The sequence below is a fragment of the Rhea pennata genome, chromosome 2, assembly GCF_028389875.1.
Source record: "Rhea pennata isolate bPtePen1 chromosome 2, bPtePen1.pri, whole genome shotgun sequence".
In the NCBI taxonomy this organism is placed as follows: Eukaryota; Metazoa; Chordata; class Aves; order Rheiformes; family Rheidae; genus Rhea; species Rhea pennata.
This window is the reverse complement of record NC_084664.1, coordinates 164,355,730-164,380,635: the sequence shown is the minus strand read 5'-3', so window position 1 is coordinate 164,380,635 and position 24,906 is coordinate 164,355,730. Positions and strand designations below refer to the sequence as shown.

General features: G+C 70.6%; 1 protein-coding gene across 10 annotated transcripts in view; it reads right to left on the bottom strand.

The window, feature by feature from the left end:
• PLEC (plectin) overlaps positions 1-24,906 on the bottom strand; it is a 63,240-nt gene that overhangs the window by 17,163 nt on the left and 21,171 nt on the right. For 6 of the 10 annotated variants that reach the window (XM_062570775.1, XM_062570777.1, XM_062570774.1 and 3 more), the window contains exons 2-21: positions 14,769-14,830; positions 13,518-13,607; positions 10,775-10,852; positions 10,576-10,668; positions 8,709-8,875; positions 5,912-6,027; positions 5,717-5,823; positions 5,518-5,637; positions 5,202-5,297; positions 4,954-5,081; positions 4,119-4,212; positions 3,864-4,018; positions 3,442-3,751; positions 3,062-3,139; positions 2,540-2,701; positions 1,693-1,797; positions 1,370-1,465; positions 1,133-1,258; positions 345-497; positions 82-236 (exon numbers count right to left, since the gene is read on the bottom strand). In XM_062570775.1, the coding sequence (XP_062426759.1) occupies positions 82-236; positions 345-497; positions 1,133-1,258; positions 1,370-1,465; positions 1,693-1,797; positions 2,540-2,701; positions 3,062-3,139; positions 3,442-3,751; positions 3,864-4,018; positions 4,119-4,212; positions 4,954-5,081; positions 5,202-5,297; positions 5,518-5,637; positions 5,717-5,823; positions 5,912-6,027; positions 8,709-8,875; positions 10,576-10,668; positions 10,775-10,852; positions 13,518-13,607; positions 14,769-14,830 (2,491 nt within the window). Of the gene's footprint in view, positions 1-81; positions 237-344; positions 498-1,132; positions 1,259-1,369; positions 1,466-1,692; positions 1,798-2,539; positions 2,702-3,061; positions 3,140-3,441; positions 3,752-3,863; positions 4,019-4,118; positions 4,213-4,953; positions 5,082-5,201; positions 5,298-5,517; positions 5,638-5,716; positions 5,824-5,911; positions 6,028-8,708; positions 8,876-10,575; positions 10,669-10,774; positions 10,853-11,760; positions 12,203-12,880; positions 12,936-13,517; positions 13,608-14,768; positions 14,831-16,598; positions 16,722-21,863; positions 21,895-24,906 lie in introns of those variants that run through there. The other 4 variants (XM_062570783.1, XM_062570776.1, XM_062570782.1 and 1 more) reach the window with 4 other exon arrangements.

Below are 24,906 nucleotides of genomic sequence, written 5' to 3'. Positions count from 1 at the left end.
GCAGCAGGGAGATGAGGACGGGGCAGCGGAGCCTGGGGATGAGCCTGGTCCTGACTGCTGCACACACGTGCTCACACTCACCTGTGCACAGCATCCAGCGCCTCCCGGTTGGGCGGGGGCACTAGGAAGCACACAGAGGGCACGATGGACTCGCTGCCAGCAGCGCTGAGCACCTTCCACTTGTAGGGCTGGGCATTGCTGAGCAGGGTGCACTCGTCGTTCTTGTGCACCGTGATCTGGGGGGGAGCGCGAGGGCAGCTGAGCCTGCGGGGTCCTGCGCCCTGTGGGCCTGCCACCCCCGGCAGCCCCATCCCGTCCCATCCCTCCCCACGCTGCACTCGCACCTCCATTTGCTTGTAGTCGCAGACGGCCTGGATGGGCAGCCGACCCTTGAGCGGGGTGGCGGGGCTGCGCGGCTTCAGCTGCACCACAGCTTGGGCCCGCTTGGCCAGCCCGGCCAGGTGCCCCTGGTACTCGGCCAGCTGCTCCTTCTGGTCCTGTGGGGGCACATGAGGGGGGGCTTCACGAGTGGGACCGCAGGGGGCTCAGCCCAGGCCTCTCGGCAGGGGCCGTGCCCCACAGAAGGGAAGGGAAGTTGTAGGGGTAGCCAGCCATGGGGCAGGGGGCATGCAGGGGGCAGGGATGCACGTGCAGAGGATCAGCCCAGAGCCCTACAGTGGGGTGCACATGTTGGAGGGTCACCCCTGAGGCTGTGCAGTGGGGTGCACATGTAGGGGTCACCCCTGGGGTGCTGCAGTGGGGTGCACACATGGGAGGTTCACCCGTGGGGCTGTGCAGTAGGGTGCGTATGTTGGAGGATCACCCCTGGGCTGTGCAGGGGGTGCACATGTAGGGGTCACCCCTGGAGTGCTGCAGTGTGGTGCACACATGGGAGGTTCACCCCTGAGGCTGTGCAGGGGGGTGCACATGTAGGGGTCACCCCTGGGGTGCTGCAGTGGGGTGTACACGTGGGAGGTTCACCCCTGTGGCCATGCAGTAGGGTGCATATGTTGGAGGGTCACCCCTGGGCTGTGCAGGGGGTGCACATGTAGGGGTCACCCCCAGGGTGCTGCAGTGGGGTGCACAGGGGGGTGCCCTTGGGGCTGTGCACAAGGCTTGAGGGGACACTCACAAGAGAGTCCTGCAGCAGGTCTTCCAGGCGTGTGACCGTGATGCTGCGGTCGCAGGAGTATTTCTTTTTCATGTTCTCCTGCATCTTCCTCAGGAACTCCTCAGCCTCCTTCACGTCGGCGAAGAACTAGAGCAGCCCGGGGAGAGGAGGTGAGCAGCGGCGCGCGCCCTGGCCCCGGACGGGGCTGCACGCAGGGACGGCGTGGAGACCCGCGCGCCCTGCTGCCGCGACCCTCACCTGGAAGTAGGCAGTGTTCTCCTTCAGGTGGGCCTCGATGCAGCAGCACAGCTGGAGCATCCAGCTCCACTGCGTCTGCAGAGCTGCTTGGAAGGCCTGTGAACAGGAGATGTCACCCCATCCTGCTGCCCAGGACCCACAGCCCCCATGCACTGCACCCAGTAACAGTGAGCTCTGCACTACACCCAGCCCCCGTGCACTGCAGCCAGTAACAGGGATCTCTGCCCTGCTCACAGCCCCCATGCACTGCACCCCTCCCCATGGCCCCACACTGCCGGCTGCCCCCAGGCCAGCGGCACGGCTGCCCCACATGCCCCGCTCACCTCCACTGTCTGCCTGCCCGGGTGCTCCTCCCGCAGCAGCCGGTCCCCGGTGCTCTGGATCTCTTTGATTTTCCGCTCCTTCAGCTCCAGCTCCCGCATCAGCCCCTGGCATGGAGGCAGGGAGCACAGGTGAGTACCTGGACCCTGGCCAGGCTGCAAGTGGGGCCAGCACAGCCCATGCGTGTGTGTGCGCGTGCATGTGTGTGTGTGAGTGCACGGCATGTGCTGGGGTTGAGGCATCCTCCTGCCCCCCCGCGCTCCCAGACAGTCTGCTGCTGCCAGGGGCTGTTTGGAGGAGGGTCTGTGTTAGGACTAGCAGTCGTGACAGGAGCCTTCTGTGGTGTGATGCAGAGATGGGGTGCACAAAGATTGGGGGGACAGAGGTTGGGGTGTGGAAAGCCTGTAGGGTGGGATGGGGGTGCAGAGATTTTTAACACACCAAGCCCAGTCTGGAGGACATGTGGATGCTAATGCAAATGCAAGTGCAGCAGGAGGAAGGGCAGAAGAAGGGTTAAGGGACCGGCACGTGCTCAGTGCTGTGGGGTGCAGATGTGGTTTCATTCAGATGACCAGATAGCAAGAAAGGAAGAACAGACTAAAGTCCTACAGATCAGAGATAAAAAGCAGGGCTGGAGCCATCAAACAGTTCAGCAAAGAGCACAGCACAGCAGCGGGATAGCCTAAAGCAGAGGGCATGAGCCAAGACAGAGGTGGAGGGTCCCAAGAGCATCCTCAACTACAGGGTGCAAGAGGCACCTCCAAAATTCATGTGCAGGGATGGGGCGGGATGGGGCCGTGCCAGGACAGGCATGTGCAAGTGCAGCCGCACGCCTGGGTCTCGCCATACCGAGTAGTTCTCCTTCTTAGCCACCATATTGGGGTTGCGGTCGCTCCAGTCGAAATTCACTTCCTCCTCCTCCCTCTCGTTGAGCCACATCAGCTCCTTGGTGGCAGCACTCACAAAGCCATGCAGGCTCTCCAGGTGCCGCAGACGAGCCTTGGAGGAGTTCTGCAAACGGGACACAGGAATGGGCTGCATCCCACACCCTGCTCCCCAAAACCTTGCCCCTATCTCCTGCACCTCCATCCCAAAACATCTCTCTGTGTGTCCCACACCTCCATCGTGGGACATCTTCCCATCTTCCCTCACCTCCATCCCAGGACATCTGCCCCCACATACCCCCACCTCCACCCAAAACATTTTCCCCCATGCCCTGCACCTCTATCCCAGAACGTCTCCTCCACGTCCTGCACCTCCATTGCAATACACCTCCTCTCCACTCCTGCGCCCCTCTCCCCATGTCCCCAGCTCCCGCAGCCCCCGCACACCTCCCTGTCTCCTTGCCCGACCCACAGCCCGCCGTCTCACCAGCAGCTTGGCGTACTGCAGGTCCAGCTTGCCCAGGCACTCGCGGTAGGCATTGCGGGGCCCCGGTGAGAGCTGCGCCTGTGGGAGAGCGTGCCATGAGCGCGGGGAGTGTCGCGGCTCGCTACTGCCTCCAGGACCTCCAGCCCCTCTTCTCTAGGGCCCCTTGGTGCCTGGAGGGCACCCAGAGTGGGGCTGCAGCCCAGCGCCATCCGCAGAGCCCATCCAGCTCCATCTCCTGTGTCCCGGCAGGCATCACCAGCTCACATGCAATGCGCTGGGTGTGCTCTGCATGGTGCATCCAGGACCTGCCCGCGGCCCCGGAGCGTAGCATGGCAGCACCGAGCCACCCCGGGATGGGTGGGGAGCTCATCTGGGCTCACCTCGTCGGCGCGCGCCCGCTCGATCTTGGCGCGAAACTCCTCGATGGACTGGTGGAGGCCGCGGTGGCTGCCCAGGTGGGACTCCACGGTGGGCAGGTCCACGCCCCACTCGGCCGCGTTGAGCCGGCGCTGGTTCTCCTCCACCCAGGCCAGCAGGTCCTGCAGGTACCGCAGCGTGACGTCGTCCAGGTCCTGCCGGGGCCTCTGGCCCAGGGGCACCGTCGTCTGGGCCATCTGCGGCGCCCCAGACTTGATGCGCAGGTTGTACTCGGTGCGGATGGCCACCAGGCGCTCGTGCAGCCGGTACACCCTGCGGGCAGAGGGCAGGTGGGCGCCGCAGCACGGCCCGCTCCCGCAGCGGGGCCCCGTGGCACGAGGGAGCGTGGCGCAGCGGGGCGGCACGGCGCGGCATGGGGCCCTACCTGCGGTACATCTGCTCCCCTTGCGGGTGCCGCCCGTCCTTGAGGGTCTGCACGTCGTTGAAGAGCAGCCGGATCATGGCATCTGCCTTGTCCAGGTCCCGCTCAATCTCAGCCGCCTTCTGCGGTGGCTTCCCGGCATTCAGCAGCCGGATGTCCTGTGGGGCACGGCAGTCAGGGGACCGCCACTTTGCCGGCCACAGGGGTCCGCTGGCACCGCAGGAGACCCCCCCCCCGGCAGCAGGAGATGCGTCTCACCGACTGCAGCAGGGTGTCCGCCTGGTTGAGCTGCTCCTCGCAGAGCCCCGACTCCATCTGCAGCTTGCTGACGATGCGCTGCAGCCGCTCCAGCCTGCGCAGGGAGAGGACAGGGTTAGGGAAGGCACACAGGCTCGGATCCCATCCCTGCACTGCACAGCTCCTGCCCTGCATGGCGAAAATCCCATCCCTGCACTGCATGGATCCCGTTGCTGCATTGCACAGATCCCATCCCCACACCGGCACGGATCCCATCCCCGCGCTGGCACGGATCCCATCCCCGCCCAAGCAAAGACTCTATCCTGCAGCACAGATCCCACCCCTCCACGGGCTGGGACAAATCCCATCCTCAAGCAGCACGCAGCCTGTTCCTGCCCGGCACGGATCCCATCCCGCCCTGGCAAGCCTCCCGTCCCCACCCGGCGCGGATCCAGTCCCCACCCTGCCCAGGACGCCTGCCGCTCGCCCAGCCCCTCTGCCCCCTCCTGGCTGCAGCGCACTCCCGGCCGGCACCCCCGCCTGCCTGCGCCCCCCCTGCCGTGGCTGCGGCCTCCGCCCTGGCGCGAGCCCACCCGGCAGCGCGGGGCGAGGAGCCGGCGGTGCAGCCCAGCGCCCGGCTGCGGCACCGCGCGGCGCTCGCGGCTGGCGGCTCTGCTCGCGCCGCGCTGGCGCGCGCCGGGTTCACCGCCTTCCCGGAGGCGGGCGGTGACTCATGCACCCTGCGGTTCCCATCAGGAGCGGGACGGGGCGGGGGGGCCGTGGACGTACTGGCCCGGCCCGGCCGCCCAGAACGGGGAGCGGGCGCCAGCGGGAGCCCCCGGCGCGCGGCACTCACCTCTCGAACTCGGCCCGCAGCAGCTTCTCCCGCTCCAGGATGGCCACGTGCAGCTTGCCCCATTCCTTCTCCACGTCCAGCGGGTGGTAGCTGGGGGGCACCTTCAGCTGCCCGGACTGCACCGCGCCCTGCATCCGGCGAGGGGCGTCAGACCCACCGGCGGGCTGAGCCCCAGCCGCGGCTGCCGGGAGCCCTGGGGCCGCCGCGCCGTGCCGCGCCGTGCCGCGCCGCACCGCGCCGCCTCTCACCTCCAGCGACTGGAAGATGGCCTTGGAGCGGTTCTTGTCAGCTTCCTTGGCCGGCAGCTCCGTCTCCTTGAACTTGAGGAACTGGCGCCAGAGGATCTGCCGAGAGCAGCGGGGCTCCAGGGGGGACGCCGGCGCACCGGCCCCCCACCCCGGCCGGGCGGCTCCCCGCACCCGGCGCCCGCGGGAAGGAAGGGGCCGCCCGGGTGGCTCGTGCTGGCCACCGGTGACTCACGAGGAGCCCGCCCGGAAAAAGTGACTCAGAGGGTCCCTCCCCGCCGCGGCCCCCGGCTCCCCACCCCGCGTGCCCCACACAAACCTCAATCTCCTCGTAGCTGCTGGGGAACTGGCGCTCCTCAAAGAGGACGGTGTGGTGCCGAATCCACTGCAGCAGCATCGTCACCACCTCGTAGTACTCCTGCCAGCGCAGCTGCAGCTCCTGGGGCGGAGGGGAGCCGTGAGCCCGGCCCCCCGCGCCGCCGCTGCCGCCACCCCTGGCCCCCCAGCCCCCTGCTCACATTGGCCTTAATGCCGTCCTGCACGTCGGGCACGCGGGGCATGGCGTCGTACAGCGACGAGACGTAGGTGATGATGGACTTCTCATCCGGCTGGGGCACGTCCACGTCTAGGGCGAGGGAGGGCGGTGAGGGCGGGCGCCCGCAGCGGGGCAGCCCCGTGGCAGGGGCCACGGTGGGAGCAGGGCACCGCGCTACCTTCGGGGTCCAGCAGGCGCGTCACCCCCAGGTCCCGCTCCGCCACCGTGAAGGCCTGGTCCAGGTTCTCCAGGTTGCTCTGGCGGTACACCTTGTTCATGTCGATGAGCATGGGCCTGCAGCAGAGGGGTGGCTGAGCGGGTGCCCTGCAGCCCCCTGCCCGCCGCCCCCCAGCATGCGGGCGGCAGCCAGGCCACGGCGCAGCGGCAGGGCTGGGGGAGCCCAGGCAGCTCCTGCCTCGGTCCCTGCCCGGCGGCACGCGTGCCTGGCAGATGTCCCCCGACTGCTGGAGAAACCTCAGGGACGGCGGCTCCACCTCCCCCAGGTGCTGCTCGCACCTCCTCCAAGCCGCTCATCACGGCTGCCCTGCTGCCCAGCACGCCCTGCACGGCACTCCGCCGGGCAGGGAGCCGGCGGGGCCCCCATGCAGGGACCGTGGGGCGGGGAGCCGGTGGGGCCCCCGTGCAGGGACCGTGGGGCAGGGAGCCGGCGGGGCCCCCGTGCAGGGACCGTGGGGCGGGGAGCCGGCGGGGCCCCCATGCAGGGACCATGGGGCAGGGAGCCGGCGGGGCCCCTGTGCAGGGACTGTGGGGCAGGGAGCCAGCAGAGCCCCCGAGCAGGGACCATGGGGCGGGGAGCCGGCGGAGCCCCTGTGCAGAGACTGCGGGGAGCCGGCGGGGCCCCCGTGCAGGGACCGTGGGGCGGGGAGCCGGTGGGGCCCCCATGCAGGGACCATGGGGCAGGGAGCCGGCGGGGCCCCCATGCAGGGACCGTGGGGCAGGGAGCTGGGGGGAGCCCCCGAGCAGGGACCGTGGGGCGGGGAGCCGGCGGGGCCCCTGTGCAGAGACTGCGGGGAGCCGGCGGGGCCCCCGTGCAGGGACTGTGGGGCAGGGAGCCGGCGGGGCCCCCGTACAGGGACCGTGGGGCAGGGAGCTGGGGAGGCCCCCGTGCAGGGACCACGGGGAGCAGACGGGGCCCCTGTGCAGGGACCACGGGGCAGGGAGCTGGGGGGGCCCCGTGCAGGGACCACGGGGAGCAGACGGGGCCCCTGTGCAGGGACCACGGGGCGGGGAGCTGGGGGGGGCCCCGTGCAGGGACCTCGGGGAGCAGACGGGGCCCCGTGCAGGGACCGCGGGGCGGGGAGCTGGGGGGGCCCCTGTGCAGGGACCACGGGGAGCAGACGGGGCCCCTGTGCAGGGACCGCAGGGCAGGGAGCTGGGGGGGCCCCCGTGCAGGGACCACGGGGAGCAGACGGGGCCCCTGTGCAGGCACCGCAGGGCAGGGAGCTGGGGGGGCCCCCGTGCAGGGACCACGGGGAGCAGACGGGGCCCCTGTGCAGGGACCGCGGGGCGGGGAGCCGGTAATGCCCCCTCTCCTGGACCAAGGGCATGCAAACCAGTGGTGCCCACTTGCAGGAGGCGACCACCCTCCCTGCCAGACCCTTGGAAATGGGGAGGCAACAACGCCCCTGGCTGGACCCGAGGACTCTTGGAGCAGACAACGCCTCTCTCACAGACCGCAGGAGCCAAAAATCCCTTGCCCTGACCTGGGGACAAGGGGAGCTCATGCTGCCCCATGCACAGCCCCGGGAAGGGGGGGGAGCCCCACACCGAGCCTTGGGGAGCAGGGGCGGGTGCCCCACGGCCCATGCACAGCCCCGGGGAGCAGGGGGAGGCCCTGTGCCCCGTACATGGCCCCGGGGAGCAGGGGGGACCCCGTGCTCCATACACAGCCCCGGGGAGCAGGAGGGACCCCGGGCCGTGTGCATGGCTCCGGGGAGCAGGGGGGACCCCATGCTCCGTGCACAGCCCTGGGGAACAGGGGGGACCCTGTGCTCCGTACACAGCTCTGGGGAGCAGGAGGGACCCCGCACCCCATGCTTGGCTCCGGGGAGCAGGGGCCCCCGCGCCCTGTGCATGGCTCCGGGGAGCAGCGGGTGCCTCATGGCCCATGCACAGCCCCCACGCCTGCACCCTTCCCCTCTCCGCCCTCCGCACCCCGAGCTCAGGAGCAGCAGTGGAGCTAAGCTCTGCCCCCCACCCCACGGGGCAGCCCGGCTCCCCCAACCCCATGTCTGCGCCCGCCTCCCCCAGCACCGCTGCCGTGCCGGCGGCGCCCCCACCGCGGCCCAGCTGGGGGGCACAACCTCCCCGCGCCCCTGCCCCCCGCCCGCCCCGCCGCGCTGCCTACAGCTCCTTGAGGCGCAGGCTGGAGTGGACGGAGTAGAGGAAGCCGCTGACGCTGGGGGCCTCGGGCACCTCCTCGCACACCATCACCACCCGGTCGGCGGCCCCCGCCGTGCCCCCCATGTCCCGGCGGCCCTGCTTCTTCCCGGCCCGCCGCCCGGCGCGGCGCTCCATGCGGGCACGGTGCCGAGCCCGGCGCGCGCGGCAGCTCCCTGCACCGCGGCGGCTCAGCGCGGAGTGCGGCACGGCGCGGCGCGGCGCGGCACGGCACGGCACGCCGGGCAGGGCAGGGCAGGGCGCGGGGCGGGCAGCGCCAGCGCAGCCCCCCGCCATGCAGGGGTGCGGCGCGCCTGCACGTACCTGCGCCGGCACGAAGGAGCGCGGCCGGCGCCCGGGCACGCCGCGGCGGCACGGCGCCCGCCGCCCCGGGGGGTCGGCACCGCCAGGGAAGGGCAGCGCGTGGGAAGCGGCCGCGGGGGCGGGCGGGCCGGGGCTCGTCGGCAGCTCGTGCCGCAGCGGCGCGGCGCGGCCGGCGCGTGCGGGCGCCCCGGGCGCGGGCTCGGCCCCGGCATGGCCTGGCGCGCCCCGAGCCTCCCCCCGGCCCGACCTACTTGTGCCGGTGGATGATGGCGTTGAAGAGGCGGCCGTCCCGCCAGCTGGTGGTGAAGTTGTCGCAGCGCAGGCCCTGGTAGTCCTCCACCATGCGCTGCGACCACAGCAGCAGCTTCTCCTTGGCCGTCATGTCCTCTGACTGCCCGCTCACCTGGATGTCCGAGATCTGCGGCGACGCCGCGCGTCAGCCACGGGCAGGGAGCCACCTGCGCCCGCGCCGTCGCCGCCCGGGGTCCCCGCGGGGCTGCCCCGCTGCCCACCCCATCGTCCTCCTGCTGCCCCGCTGCCATCCCATCACCCTCCACCTGCCCCAGACCTGGCCCCATCGCCCTCCACTTGCCCCACTGCCCACCCCATCGCCCTCCCGCTGCCACGGACCTGGCCCCATCGCCCTCCCACTGCCCCGCTGCCATCCCATCGCCTTCCACCTGCCCCGGACCACCCCACTGCGCTGCAGCTGCCCCTGCCTCAGTCCCATCACCCTCCAGCTGCCCCTCTGCCACTCCATCGCCCTCCACCTGCCCCTGCCCCAGTCCCATCACCCTGCAGCTGCCCCTCCACCCACCCCATCGCCCTCCAGCTGCCCCACTGCCCACTCCATCGCCCTGCAGCTGCCCCAGCCCCCATCCCATCGCCCTCCAGCTGCCCCACTGCCCACCCCATCGCCCTGCAGCTGCCCCTGCCTCAGTACCATCACCCTCCAGCTGCCCCGCTGCCCACCCCATCGCCCTCCACCTGCCCCTGCCCCAGTCCCATCACCCTGCAGCTGCCCCACTGCCCACCCCATCACCCACCAGCTGCCCCGGCCCTATTGCCCTGCAGCTGCCCCAGCCCCTGCCCCATTGCCCTGCAGCTGCCCCTACCCCAGCCCCATCACCCCACAGCTGCTCCGGCCCCAGCCCCAGCCCCATCATGCTGCAGCTGCCCCAGCCCCAGTCCCAGCTCCCAGGGCACTGCCCCACCACCCGCCCCATTGCACAGGGGTTGCCTGTGCACAGGAACGTGCGCTCTTTGGCAGCCACTTCCTGCTGTGCCGCAGCCCCGGCCTGCAAAGAGGCTTCGCTGCGCAGCAATCTCTGCCGCTCACCGCAGGTGCCCACGCAGGAGGAGCCAAACCCAGCGGAAGCGAGGTGCTAACCACAGCTGGAGTCCGCTGCAGCTCGTGGGCATGCACACATGCACACACGTATGCACGCACACACACATGCATGGACACATGCACACATGCACGCATGCATGCACATGAAAACACACCCGCATGCACATGTACGCACACACACGTACACACATGTACACACATGCACAAATAAATGCACACACACATAAAAAACATGCACACATGAACACATACACGTACGTACACGCACACACACACGGCCTGTGTGGGACAGCTGTGCCCGCTGCTGGAAAAGCCATGCAGAAAGGCTCCTTGCTGTGGGGCTGCCCGCCCTCCTCCTCATCCTGCCAGCCCCAGCCCCAGCCCTGGACACTGCCCTGCTCCCATCCCCTGCGCAGGACCAAGCTGCCGGGCATGGGGGAGAGTCACGGGGCACTGCAGAGCAGCCAGCTACACACAAGCTACATCCCTGTTGCACCAGCCCTGGCACAGCTCGGGGGCTGAAGCCGCCACACTGGGCCCAGCTGGCAGCCGGGATGGGGATGCAGCTTGGGAGAGGACATGGGCTGCTGCAGGACAGGAGCAGTGCTGGCATGTTTCGCTTGCTCATGCAGAAAGAGCCATGGCTCCGCAGCATCCCCGCACATGCAAACCCGCTCGCTCGCACCTCCGGGCGCTCCGGGAGCTGCAGCCGGCCGGGGTCCCCCCGCGGGGCTCCCAGCTGCCGGCCTAGCCCACGCAGGGCTCACCTGGAAGTGCAGGATGATGGTCCAGATGAGGCCCAGCGTGAGCTTGGGGTTGCCATCGGCAATGTCATCGTTGCGGATGTTGACCAGCTTCACCTGCCAAGGTGCAGTGGTTGCAGGGGGGGTGGTGGCCGCCGGGCCCCTGCACCCTGGGGCGCCCGCCCTGGGGACACTGCTGACGCCAACACCAGACCCCACTCACCTGGCGATGCTTCAGGTAGTTGAGGGCGATCTGCACGTTCTGCAGCTTGTGGAAGCGCATCCTCCCCTTCTCCCGGGGCTGCCGAGAGAGGGAGCAGGTGCCTGAGCCGCCGGCACGGCCCTGCGTGTCCCCGGCCCACACATGCACGCCAGCCGCAGGCGTCCCCCTCCCCGGTGCGAGCATCACGGGCCTGCCACGCCGGCCCGGCCCTTCCCAGTGCGATGCGCGCCGACAGCACACACCCTCTGCACTTTGTCCCCACTCCAGGCTGGCGAGGGGTGGCCCTCGCCTCTCCCACCATCCCAGAGCTTCCTGTGCATCCAAGGACAACACCTCTCACGGGCCGGCCAAGCCCATACCTTTCCCCGATTTCCCGGGAGGGCCACGCCACCCACACAGCAGCAGCCGCTCTGCTGTTGCAGCCACCGGAGGGAGAGCCGCTGGAGCCAGCACACGTGGCATCCCTGCACTGCACCCCTGCACTGCACCCCCGCACCACACGGGGACTGGGGGCAGGTTTAGCTCAGCTGGCTCGGGCGTGGTGCTGCTAATGCCAAGGTTGCAGGTTCAATCCCTGCATGGGCTATGCTGAGGGTTGGACTAGATGATCTCCAGCGGTCCCTTCCAACCCTACCATTCTATGATTCTATGATCCCTGCATCACATGGCTCCCCTGCACGGCATCCCTGTGCTGCACACGGATCCATGCACCACATCCCTGCACTGCACTGCACCCCAGCACCGCACAGGGATCCCTCCACCGCACGGCATCCCTGCTCCATGTCCCTGTACCGCACGGCAATCCCTGTGCCGCTCGGGGATCCATGCGCTTCACCCCTGCACTGCACAGGGATCCCTGCACCACATCCTCAGCATCTGCCCTCGGGGCTCCCCGGACCCCCGAACCCCCTGCCCTGCACTGCGTTGCCCCGCGGTAGCTGAGCACCAGCCCAAAATGTGGGATCTGCACTGCAGACATAGCGCACCAGGCGGGCGAGCGGGCTGAGCACCGGCTCCAGGGCGCCCAGCCGGCCTCGCCGGGGGAAGCTGCCGCCGCACCGCAGACCGGCGCTGTGGCGGGGCATCGCACAGCTGCCGGGAGAGCAGCTCTGCGCTGGGCCAGGCTGCCAACAGCACCTTGCCTGCAGTCCGTCCTGCACAGGAAGGACCGGGCAGCACGGACCGGCCCGGAAATCCTTCGCTTTTCCCGACGGACCCGCGGGGAGGAAGCGCTGCTGGACTGAACAATGGCGAGCGAGGCCCGGCCGCGCTGCAGGGCTGCTGCCCCCACGCTTCCTCGGCCAGGCAGCACAGCCGGCCCCACAGCCGGCCCCACGCTGCCCTACGGGGCATCGCTCGTGCAGCCCAAGCCAGCTCAGCACAGCCCATCCCGCAGCGTCAGCCGCCCCGGCACGCTCGTGCCCTGCCCACAGCCAGGGTCTGGGCGCTGGTCCCCCGGGCAAGGACCTGCCCGGCCTCAGGCAGCCCCACAGGGATCCTCACGCGCCCCACAGGGCCACAGGCTGCTCCGATGCCCGCTGCAGGGTGCAGGGGAAACGCCTGCGCTGTGGTGCAGCGCGGAGGAGATGAAGCCAAGTCTCTTCTGCCCCTAAACGCCAGGAGCTGCAGGGATGAGGGAAGCGTGGCCCATCGGGGCAGGGTCCCGCGCACGAGAGCTGAGCAGACACCGCAGCACCATCCCCGCCATGCCAGACGCGCCGGGACCTCCTGCAGCCGCAGGAGCTGGGAGCATGGTCCCGCACCGCTCCGGGGCACTGTGGAGCAGCGCACATCCCACCCCGGCCCTGCGGTGCCGGGAGCCCCCACTGGCGCCCGCTCGCGTGCTGGCCCGGGGCGACACCGGGGCAGAGGCCGGCGAGAGCATCCCAGCGCCCGCTGCGGCGGGGCCGCCGCGCTCCCCCGCCCCGGCGTGCGGCACCACGCCCACGGTGCGGCGTCTGCTGCGGCCGTGCCGGCCCCGCACGCTCCCGGGGCGCCTCCGCTGCGGCCGGGCGCCTCCCGCGACGCCGCTGCCCCGGTGTCAGGCACCGCAGCAGGCACATGCCGCGCTCGGCCAAGCGGAGAGCAAATGGCAGAACCACTCACCAACCGCAAGTTCCTGATCACGTCGCGCTCCCTCGGCTACCCAGCAAGAGCAGTGCAAAGAAAGGAGGCAAAGGCCGGAGGGGAGAAGGTCAGGGCCAGATCGGCAAACAGGAGACGAGTACAAAGAAGCAGAGTTCACCAAAGCAAAGAAACGTTAATGTGTTAGAGGCCAGAGTGCGGCAAGGAGGGACGAGGGCCAGGCGGGGAGCCTCCGGAGCTGCAGCGAGCCCGACGGAGGAGCAGGGTGGCTGCGCCAGCGGGCCCAGGCGCCGGCATAGACAGTGCCGGGCAGCTCACCGGGGCCAGCGCCCAAGCGGGGGAGAGGCCAAGCAGGAAGCAGAGGGTCTGACCCGCGGCGCAGCGCTGCAGGAGGAGGCAGAGTCGCGGCGAGGAGCATCCCGCTGCGCCTGCACCACACTCAAGTTCGCGCCTGCATCTGCGCTCATGTCCGTGCTTGCGTCCGCGCCCGCATCTGCGCCCGCATCCATGCTCGCGTCCTCACTCATGTCCGTGCTTGCGTCCGCGCCTGCATCCGCGCTCGTGTCCGCGCCTGCATCTGCACCCACGTCTGCGCCTGTGTCCCCGCTTGCGTCCACACCCGCATCCGCACCTGCATCCGAGCCCGCGCGGCACCTACCAGCGTGTCCCCCGAGAGCACCTCCAGCAGCGAGATGAGGTTGTGACCATCCCGCAGGTCTTCGTAGAGGTCGTTGATGTGACGCTGAGCCTGCAGGGACAGAGGGGCATCATCAGCGGGGCGAGCGAGCCAGCAGCACATCACAGCAGCCAGTCTGCTGCAAATCCGCCCAACCCGGTCCCGTGCCCCGAAATGGGGGGACCCCAGCATCCCCTGCCCCAGCCCAGGACCCCCAGCCCCTCCCATGAGCACGACGGGAATGGGTTTGGCGGTGCTGACACAGACTTGCTGCCGCCACGCACACAGCGCAGCACTAGGACGCCGCAGGGATCTCGGCCCCGGCGTGGGGAGCGGAGGGAAAAGCAACGCGGAGAGAGAACAGGGAGTGTGGAGAGGGACCACCTACCTCTGCTCGCCAGTGCTGCCGCGAGGAGGAGAGCCAGAGAGAAGAGAGAGCAGTTAGGAGAGGCAGAAGAGAGGAGACAGGCTGGGTGTCCAGCAGAGAGGGGTGTCTGGCGTGGCAAGGCACAGCGTGGCACAGCACGGTGCAGCACAGCGCGGCACGGCATGGTGCAGCACGGCACGGCGCACAGCATCGCCCACGGCACCGAGCACGTGTCGGCACGCCTGCAGGGATGCAGCTCGCGGGGGCCGGGAGACGTCTCCACGCGTGCCAGGCGCTGACGCGGGCTCTGCCTGCGGCGCCGCGGGCAGGACAGGCACCAACAAGCCTGCAGGGCCAGGCGGGCGGGGGACAGACCGGAGTGCGGAAAACGGCCCACAGAGAGGAGAAGGGGGCTGGCAGCACTGCCCAGCCCGGGTCGAGGGGCAAGTGCCGCTCTCGCACCGAGCAAGCCCCCGGCACACCGGGGACACCGGCTGGGCAGGGATCCCAGCAGAGCCGCTGCGGTGAAGCTCCCCAAAGGTCCCTTTCTGTCCTGGGCCATGGCACAATCTGCCTTTCAGAGCCGAAGCGCTTCCCAGACGGCGTGGGAGGGGGCAGCCAGCCGGCGCCGGGGCTGGCCCCAGGCCATGCCCGGTGGCTGCCGCCGCAGGACGGGGCCTGGCGGGCAGCAGAGCTGTGCCGGGGGCGGTCGAGGCCGGGAGGCAGTGAAGCAGCCTCGGCCGCTCCCGCGCCCGGCAAGCCCTGCTCCGGCGGCTGGGCACAGCCACCTGCAGCCTCCTGGGACTTTCCGCCGGGGATGGCCCGGGTGGTAGAAGGGAGGTCGGTTTCACTGGGCAAGCCCCTACCTTGATGAGGTGCTTGTTGACCCATTTTGTGAAGGTTTTCTTCTGGACTCGGTCTCGCTCATCTGCAGGAGAAGAGAGGGCAGGGTTGAGAGGGGCAGAGGAAGCACTGGGAAAAGTCCCACCCAGCTGGGGGACTTGCAGCAGGAAAGGCAGGGTTGCCCCGCTGGAGGCAAAGTCTCATACAACTCATCACAGGCAGGAAACGATGAGCCAACCACCATGGGGAACCACGGTGAGTCACCAGACATGGCAACGGGAAGGAAACAGTTAACGTGAATCAGCCCTTGCCGTGCCTTGCACCACTGCAGCCCCCAGCATTGCTGGATGGGGTGGGGACGACCAGGACGGGCTGCAGATGGGCCTGGGAGAGGCTGCACCAGCACAGCCCTGAGCAGGGCATGAATAACTCCCATATTGCACCAGCATGGTCCTGAGCAGGGCATGCAAAACCCCTATATTGCACGTACAGGATGAGGAGAGCCTGGCGGAGGCTGCACCGACGCGGCCCCCAGCACGGCACGTATAACCCCTATATTGCACATACAGGATGGGGAGAGCCCGGCGGAGGCCGCACCAGCGCAGCCCGCAGCAGGACAGGTACAGCCCCAGTGATACGTGCACAGGGTGGGCACAGACACCCAGGAGCCTGCTGCAGGCCAGCCCTGAGCCATGCCCAGGAGGGCAGCGGGGGGCCCGGCACCGGCTCCCAAGAGCGATAGCCCCAGGGCAGTCCCGCTCCACCTGCCCCACGTCCCCCAAATTGCCGCGCGCACCCCGGCACTGCCTAGGGCGATGCACAGCCGTCCCGGCGGGCGAGTGGCAGTGCCGGGATTCCCGCTGCTGCCGCAGGGGAAGGGTTTCCCACCCCAGCAGGAGGGCGCTGACTCAGCGGGCGCTCCCTGCCCTGCTGCCCTGTAATTATAGGGCCGGCGGCACTGCCCCAGCCCAGCCCCATGCCCGCGCCCCTGCTAACGAGCACCCCCATCGTTAGCCCATTACAGGAGCCGGGCGGCTCGCGCCCCTCCTCAGTCAGGCCTTTCCCAGCCCCAGAGCTTGGCAGAGCATCTCGGCAGAGGCCAGGACGCCTGGGCGCCCGCCGCGGCCCGGAGGTGCCCGGGAGCAGAGGGGTGGCGAGCACGAGGTGCCCACGAGCCTCTGGGACGCCCCTTGCCGCCCGCGCCATGGCGATCCCCGCGTGCTGGGTCCCATCCCGCCGGAGCATGCCGGGATCTGCCCGCGCAGCGCCTGGGTGCCAGGGCGGCATGCACGGCCCCACCCTGCCAGTGCGCTCCCGGCACTGGGGGGCACCCCAGTCCCTGCCACGGAGACCCCACTGCCGGGCCGGCACGGCCCAGGGAGCCACCGCTCCACACAGGGCGTCTCTGCAGGCAGGTTGGAGATGCGCAGAAAAGCAAACGCGCTGGGAGCGGCCACAGCAGCACACGCACGCACGGAGGAAGGAAATGCAATGCACGCTCGCCCGGAGAGCCCCTGTGCTGCAGGCAGGCACGGCGCTCCGGGGCTGAGCACGGCCGGCCCAGGCCCAGCAGGAGGAGCACCAGGAAGCCCCTGTGGCCCGGGTGGGGCTTGGCTGCAGGGCCGCCCCACGGTGCAGGCAGACGGGACAGGCGCGGAAGGAAGCGCCACTCCGTTCCCGCAGTCTGGGCTCCCAGGCAGCGCCCACGCCCCACGCGGCCCAGCACGGATGGGGACCAGGCGCCGGCACAGGACCCCGCCAGGCAGAAGCACAGCTGGAACCAGCACTCCGGGCTGCAAGCAGGGGCCCAACCCGCTGCAGGACAGACGCGGTGCCCCCATTCGCTCCGCTACCTTTCTTCCCCTCAGACGCCCTCAGCACAGCCAGGTAGAGGTTGTCCTCTGAGCTGGTCCTCTGCCCTGCAGAGAGACCCTCCTCCTCCTCCCGGCTCCAGATGCGCTGCCGCAACATGGTGGTTGCCAGATGGGGCTCCTGGAAGCCCCCCGGGACGCAGCTCCGTGCTGAGCACCGATGGCGCTCGGCTCACCTCCCACTCTGCCCTGCCCGGCGGTGGGGCACGGGTGCCAGGCCTGCCCCCTCTGCAAACCCCTCCTTCACCGTGTGGAGCCAGGGCTGCCTGAGGTGGGGCTGCCAGCAGGGAGGAGACTGGGGTTCCCCCCTCCCTCCCTGCTGCCACTACCGGGCACTCAGCACTCGGCTCCTACCCACAGGAAACCCGGGCCGAGCCCTCAGCCTCCCTTAACCGTTTCCTCCCCGTGACGGGCGTGGCCCAGGGCCAAGCCCCTGGGGTCCATGCACAGCGCCCCTGCAAGCCCAGAAGGCTCGAGACCCCCAGGGCCACAAGCCCAGGAGGATCTAGACCCTTGGTCCGCATGGACAGGGTCCTCAGGACCCCCCAGCCCCATAAGCCTTGAGACCTCCTGTCTCCAAGCCCAAGGTCCTCAAGACCCTCCAGTTATAAAGACCAAGAGCCACTGGTCCTCCAGTCCCTGTCGCCAGGGCTCTTTGGACCACTAGTCTCCAACATAGGAGCCTAAGCACCCCCATTCCCCGCACCCACTGGTGTCTGCCCCCCCTATATTTTCAAGCCCAGGAGGCTCAAGACCCCCATACCCAGGGTCCTCAGGACCCCCGGTGCCCCTGCCCAGAGGTTGCAGAACCTCAGTTCCCAAATCCAGAGTTTTCAAGACCCCTGCTCCCCACGCCCAGGGGCTGCAGGACCCGTGGTCAGGACCCCCATGGGAGAAGCCTCCTGCCCCCCTGTCCCTACGCCTGGGGCACGTGAGGCCCCCACGCTGGGGGCTCAGCCTGGCGCCCCCCGAGCGGCCGCGGGAAGCGCAAGCACGGAGTGGGCTGCAGGGAGCCGGGCGGGCAGCTCCTGCGCCCCGGGGCCAGCGCTCCCGGCGACGCATTCCAGGCGCTCCTGCCCCGGCGCCTGGCTCCGGGCCGGCCGCGGCACCGCGCCGGGGCCCGGGCGGCGCTTGGGCAGGGCCGGGGCGCAGCCTGCCGCGGAGCCGCGTCCGTCGGGGGCCCCCCGCGACGCGGCGCGGACACAGGAGCCGCCCGGGGCGCCTGGAGCCCGCGGCGGCGGCTCCGCACAAAGCGCCGGCGCGGTGCGGCGCGGCTCGGCGTGGCCCGGCCCGGCCCGGCCCGGCGCCGCCCGGCCGGCTGCAGCTCCGGCGGCGGCGGGGCGCGGCCCGGCCCCTGCCCGGAGTCCAAGGGGCGAGCGCCGTCCTGCCGTGAGTCACGGCCGCGGCGGCGCCCGCCCGCGGGCCGGGGGCTCGGGGGGCTCGGGGCGGGGGCGCCGCTGCGCTGCGGGCGCTCCCGTGTTTGCTTTCGGGGCCGGGCAAGGGCCGCGCGGCCACGCGGGCAGGAGCGAGCGCGGGCGCGGCCGCGGCCGCGGCGGCGGGGGCCGCTCCAGACCCAGACGCGGCTCCTCCCGCCGGCGGCGCATCTGGAGCGCGGAGCCGCAGCCGCGGGCAGGGACATACCTGAGCGGCGACTCACGCGCGCCCGCGGCCAGCGCGGGCTCCGCGGGGGCCCGGCCCGCACCCCCGCCCGCGGCGGCAGGCGGTGCAGCTCTGCGGGGGGCGACTGCACCGGGAGGCAGCGTGGGGCAGCGCAGGGGGGCGACTGCACCTGGGGGGGGGGCAGTGTGGGGCAGGGGAGGGGATGGGGGGGTGACTGCACCCGTGTGGGGGCAGCGTGGGGCAGGGCCGGGGGGGGGTGACTGCACCTGGGGGGGCAGCGTGGGGCAGGGGGGGGATGGGGGGGGCGACTGCACCCGAGGGGAGGCAGCGTGGGACAAGGGAGGGGATGGGGGGGCGACTGCACCCAGGCGGGGCAGCGTGGGGCAGGGGAGGGGATGGGGAGGCAACTGCACCCGGGGGGAGGCAGCGTGGGGCAGGGGAGGGGATGGGGGGGCGACTGCACCCAGGGGGGGCAGCGTGGGACAAGGGAGGGGATGGGGGGGCGACTGCACCCGGGGGGAGGCAGCGTGGGGCAGGGGAGGGGATGGGGGGGTGACTGCACCCGTGTGGGGGCAGCGTGGGGCAGGGCCGGGGGGGGGTGACTGCACCTGGGGGGGCAGCGTGGGGCAGGGGAGGGGATGGGGGGGCGACTGCACCCGGGGGGGGCAGCGTGGGGCAGGGGAGGGGATGGGGGGGCAACTGCACCCGAGGGGGAGGCAGCGTGGGACAAGGGAGGGGATGGGGGGGCGACTGCACCCGGGGGGGCAGCGTGGGGCAGGGGAGGGGATGGGGAGGCAACTGCACCCGGGGAGGGCAGCGTGGGGCAGGACTGGGGGGGTGACTGCACCTGGAGGGCAGCATGGGGCAGGGCAGGAGAAGGGGGGGGGGTCACTGCTCCCATGTGGGGGCAGCATGGGGCAGGGCAGGGAGAAGGGGGCAACTGCACCCGGGGGGCAGCATGAGGCAGGGGATGGGGGGACGACTGCACCCATGTCGGGGCAGCGTGGGGCAGGGCAGGGAGCAGGGGGCGACTGCACCCGGGGGGCAGCGTGGGGCTGGGCAGCACAGGATGGCAACTGCACCCAGTGGGGCAGTGTGGGGCAGCGCAGAGGAGCGATTGCCCCTAGGCGTGGGCAGGCCCCGGCCCAGGAGCCTTCGCCGGCTCTGTCCAGGCCCGGCGCAGGTGCGCGGCAGCGCCGCTTGCAGCGCTCACAGGAGTTTCGCTTCCTCACGCTCCTCCACCTGCTCCTCGCCTTCGCCCGGGGTGCCGGCACCGTGGGGCAGGGCACAGACCGTGCTCACAAACAATGCCGCGAGACCGGGAGCAGCCTCTGCCTCCTCCCCACCCCCCGGAGAAGGACATCCCGGCCTGGGCTCCGGAGGGATCGCAGCACCTGCACGACGCTAACAGCTCTCCCTGCGCCGCAGACCCAGCTGGGCGCTCCGGCGGCACGCAGCCCACACTGACCCGCCTCCAGCCCGCGACCTGGAAGCTGCACGCGACGGTGGAGGAGCAGGAACAGCGTGATGCTGCTACGGCGTGCGCTGCCCGCAATGGCTGCACCCGCCCCGGCACCTGAGCTCCGGCACGCCCACCGCATCTGTGCACTTCCACCGCGGCGAGGCGCGAGGATGGACCCGCAGCACCCGCAGCAGACACCAGCACAGTCTGCTGCCACGCCGCTGCCCTGCACTCCCCCGCGCATGCGGCTTTGCACCCGCCTGAGCACCCCACTGTGCACCCGGCACCCCTGCGCTGGCAACAGCTCCAGGGTCTCGCAGGTCCGGCCAGCCCGGCCCCACTGCCCCCTCGCTCCTGGTCACCTCGTTGCCACATGGGGCACCCACCAGCCCCAGGAGACACCACGGCACTGGTGTGGGGCAGCAGCTCTTCCCCACGCTGTCGCCAAAGCAGGGAGCCGCCCACACCGCAAGAACCCTGGGGCTCGGCAGCCACACAGGGGAGCACCCAGGTGCTGCCGCTTTGAAGATCTGAAGGGCTGGAAGCCCTGGAGGAGCCCTTGGGACAGGGAGGGCTCCCATCGGAGGAGCCGCCAGCCCGGCTGTGCCAGCCGGACCGGAGCTGCTCTCCGCCTCGCCCTTCGTCTGCACCCGGCCGGGCAGCCGAGCCCCTCATGGGGATCTAGGTGTTTCGGAAAACACTCGTGGAAGGGCCCTGCGCAGCCCACCTCTGCCCCCCCCCCCATCGCTGGCGAATGGGGCCTCGTCCCCCAACCAGAGGCTGCTGCAGGTCCCAGCCCAGCCGCACCAAGGCTGCAGGGTGCATTTAATGTGGTGAGCGGGCAGGAGGGAGCCCGAGGCCCTGACACGCCGCTCCCTGGTGCTGCAGATGGGGCAGGCGTAGGGAGGTGGTGAGAGCGCAGCGAAACTGCAGCAGGGCACTGCCCGATGCCCGCCCGAGGCAGGGCACTGCAGGGAGTAGCGCGGGTGTGCGGAGTTGGGGAGAGGAGGGAACCCAGCACCGACTCGCAAGGAGCTTCTCTCCAGCTGGGAAAGCCACCGTCTTTCCCAGGGATGCACCAAAGCCCCTCCGGCAGCGATGCCGAGGGCTGTGAGCGCTTGAGGCCAGCGCGCCAGCCTGGGTCAGCCTCAGACGCTGCGATGGCGCACGCAGACTGGACCCTGCAGAGATGCACGCGGGGCGGCAGCATCTGGGTAGGACGGCGCCAGCAGGGCACACAGGCAGGACTGGCCCAGCCGCTGCCACTGCCACCGGGCAGCAAGGGCACGCGGGCTCCAGGGAGGCTGCTGCTCCCAGGGGAGGTGTAGGAAGGGCTGGTCCCAGTGGGGCAGGGGTGGGGAGGGCTAAGGGGTCTGTAGGGTCAGGGGATCGGGGAGTCCGCCCTGTGCAGTGCAGAGCACTGCAGTCACTAGAGCCCAGGGAGGTACCACACTGCATCTGCCCCTCACTGTGCCAGGCACAGGGGAAAGCCACACTCACACGCACACACATGCAAGCATACAGGCGTGCACACAGCTATATGCATGTGTGTGTACATATACACACAGATGTGCATGCATGCTCAGAGCCATGCACAAAGGTATTTGCACATACACATGGGCATGTGCACACAAGCACTGGGGTTTGCACACGCATGCAGGTAAACACAGGCACGTATGGGCACACACAGGGAGGCATACAGGCATGTGTGTGCACATGCACATAAGTGGACGTGCATATGCATACACGTCTACGCGCACACACGCGCCGGGCCCAGCACGGCGATCCGGCCCGGCCCGGAGGGCGGAGCTCGCGCGGGCTGGCCCCGCCCCTTAACGCTTTGCGGCCCGGGCCGGGAGCCAGCCCGGGGCAGCAGCCCGGGGCACCGGGACCGCCGCGGTGGGGGGAGCCCATCCTGCAGCCCACTCCCCGGCACAGCACCCCGAGGCACGGCACGGCCCACAGCAGCACCCCCGGGCACGGCACGACACAGCCCCCGACAGCGCACTTCCCGCGCACGGCACGGCACGGCACGGCCCCCGACAGCCCAGTCCCCGCAGCGCAGCGCAGCGCAGCGGCCCCGACCCCCGGTGCTCCGCCAGGGCTCGGCCCGGCGCCCACCCCGCGCTCCCCGGCGCGGCGCGGCCCGGCGCGGCCGCACGCACCAGCGCAGCAGAGCTGGTCGCTCAGGTACCGCTTCCTCTCGGGCTCGGAGCCACCGCAGAGCCAGTCGGAGCGGCGCGGCGCCGGGCGCCGGGCGGGGGGCGCGGGGCTGCCCGCCATGCCGCGCCGCTCGCCGCTCGCCGCGGGGCCGCACCGGGCGGCGGCGGCGGAGGCGGCGGCGGCGGCGGGGCCCGAGGCGGAGCCGCCCCGCCCCGCCCCGCCTCCGGTGCGGCCGCCGCCAGCCCCTTCCCCGGGCGCCCCGCGCCCCTGGTGCCTGTCTCCCTGCCCCCGACCCCGCTGTCCCCCACACCCTGAGCTCCTTCTCCCCACTGCACCCAGCCACCCCTTGCAGTCAGCGCAGCTTCCACCCCACTCCGGTGTCCTGCTGCCTGCATAAAGCAGGGGCACCAGCCCCCTCCTTCCCACCCCCACCCAGGGCTGGCCCCAGCAGCCCTTTCCTGCTCCCACCTTCCTAAGCCTTGTGCAAGCCCCAAATGCCCCCCAGTTCCCTGCAGTGTGTGCTGCAGCAACCACCACTACAGGAGCACCCCAACATCGCAAACACTCATGTCTGACCCCCCCCCCCCCCCGAGCACAGTTGGCTTCCAGGGCATGCAAGGATCCCCTTTGCCCCATCACTAGGGGAGTGTGTCCCCTGCACCGGGCAGCCTGGCCCTACACCCAGCGCTCCCCTGCAGCCAGCCCCAGTGTCACCATTGGCCCAGCAGGACCCCGGCGAGGGCACATGCACAGCACCTAGGCCAGGCCCCATAGGAAGCCCCCCAGGGCTCCCACGAGGAGGAGGACCTTTGGCACTGTGTTTGGCTGGCTCCCAGTACAGCTACCTCACTGGAGGGCTGCCGGGCCTGCAAGCGGCGCCAGCATCCCCCAGGCCTCCCTGTACCGGCACCTAGCTAGCAGCACAGCTGCCCACAGCTGCACGCCGGCCCCACGCCGTGGCCAACAGCTCCCCAAAGCCAGGGCGGTGTGGGGCACCCAGCACGCCAGACCTCCAGCACACGCAGGGTGAGCACGACCAGCGATGGGGCTGCTGCAGGAGCGAGCGCCCGTGGGAACGCCGGGGAAACCGCCGCGGGAACGCCCCCACTCCGGCCGCAGCGGAGCCCCGCGGCCCGCTCCCGGCACCAGGCCCGCTCCCGGCACCAGGCCCGCCTCACGGGGCACCTGCCTCCTCGCACGCAGCAGCAGCAGAGCTCGAACAGCATGGTGTCGTGCCGGCAGGGCCCTGCCTCGCCGCCGCGCCGCTCCGGCCGCTCCGCTTGCAGCTCTCCCACATCTGGAGGGGAGTTACGGGACGTGGTGACTCAGACAGCCCAGGAGCTGGGCCAGGCCCAGCTCTTCCTGCCCACAGCCCCGCGCACAGCCAGCACCCTCGAGGGGCAGAGCCCCCCAGGCGCTGCGGGGGGCTGCAGGGGGCTGCGCTCTGCCGCGGAGCAGATGCTGGGCAGTGAGTGGTGACAGCCTCGGCCAGGCTCGGCACATCGTGCTGGGGCTGCTTGTGCCAGGAGGCACCGGGGAGCAGGGGCGGTGGCACCGTCCTGTGTCAAAACCCGAGCTATGGTGTAAGACTGGTGCATGGAGTGGGGCACGCTGCAAGCCGCTGGAGCGGGGCTGGGCAGGGCCTGGGGTGCCGTCGCACGGCACTGCCCCGCCGCAGCTCGCGCCCCATCTGTGCTGTGCAGATAAGGAGAAGGGGGGGGCAGGGCCGGGGTGATTAGCGCTGTGCAGGAAACGTCATCTGGAATCACAGGACATGTTTCATTCTCCGTGTTTGCGCTGCTGCCTTTCACGCTTGCCCAATTTCATCCCCAGTGGCCCAGGAGCCCAGCCCCACTGGGAAAGCCCCCTCCGCCCCGGCAGGCAGATGCCTTAGACCAGCTCCAAGCAGTGGGTGCAAGGAGCGGCACCGCCTGCCCCACGGCTGAGCTAGCCCCCAGCATGGGGCAGCCCCTGGGGCTCCCACCAGCTGGGCTGGAGCTGCCAGCCAGAGCCCCTGCTGCAGCTGCGCCACTTCCTGCAGAGCTGGTGAGTCATCTGGCAAGACAGAAAGCAGCAGCGGCATCCGAGCCCCTCCTGGCCGCAGGCCTGGTGCAGCCACGACCGCAAGGGCTATGGAAAAGCTGAGTGGAGAGGGCGGGAGGGGGTTCCCAAGCCTCTCCGGGGGCCTTCTCCACCCACAGCCGTCACGCTAAGCGAGGCCACAAGCAGCCTTGGAAACGGGAGCGGGGCCCAAACAAACAGCCAGCATCCTGCCACCGAAAACAGCGCGTTCCCCTGCCACCAAAAACAGCACGTTCCCCTGCCACCAAAAACAGTGCTTTCCCCTGCCACCGAAAGCAGCGCGTTCCCCCGCCTGGCAGGCACGGCACAGCTCTCCCTCCTCGCCCGAGCCCGTCCTGCGACACTGCAGCCCCTCTGCAATGCCAAACCCAGCAGCGCTGCCAGGTCCTGCTCAGCCGGCCTCCCCAGGCCGCGGCACTCCGCAGCAGAGGGGACAGGGCAGGGGCCGGCGCCAGCACACAGCCGCTCACAGCACGCGAGCCCACGGGGCACCGTGGCAGGCCCAAGCCCCTCGCCTCCTGCGCACCAGCCCCGCACGCCCAGCAGTGCCAGGGCCTGGCCAGAGGCTCCTGGTGGGGGCGACGCTGGCGCGGCCGGGCCCAGGATGACTGGCCCCGGCAGGTGCGACCTTGGGCTGCGGACGCCCCGCGAGCAGCCCTGGGCAGGCGCCAGCGATGCCGGCCCCGGGCTCCCGTCAAGGTGCCCTGCACTGCGCGTGCGCTCCAGCATCCAGCAGCTGCAGCCGGGCTCGTGCAGCCACGGCATCGCACCATGGCCGCATTGCCCCGTGGCCACAGCATCACCCCACGGCCACAGCATCACCCCTTGCACAGCTGCAGCATTGCTGCAGGCACCTCGCTGCGGCCGGGGCGCCAGGAGACGGTGCTTTCCTCAGCGCCGGCCCTCAAACGGTGGCTGCCATGGTGACGTGGGCCAGCGCCCGTCACCAGCCTGACGGCGCCA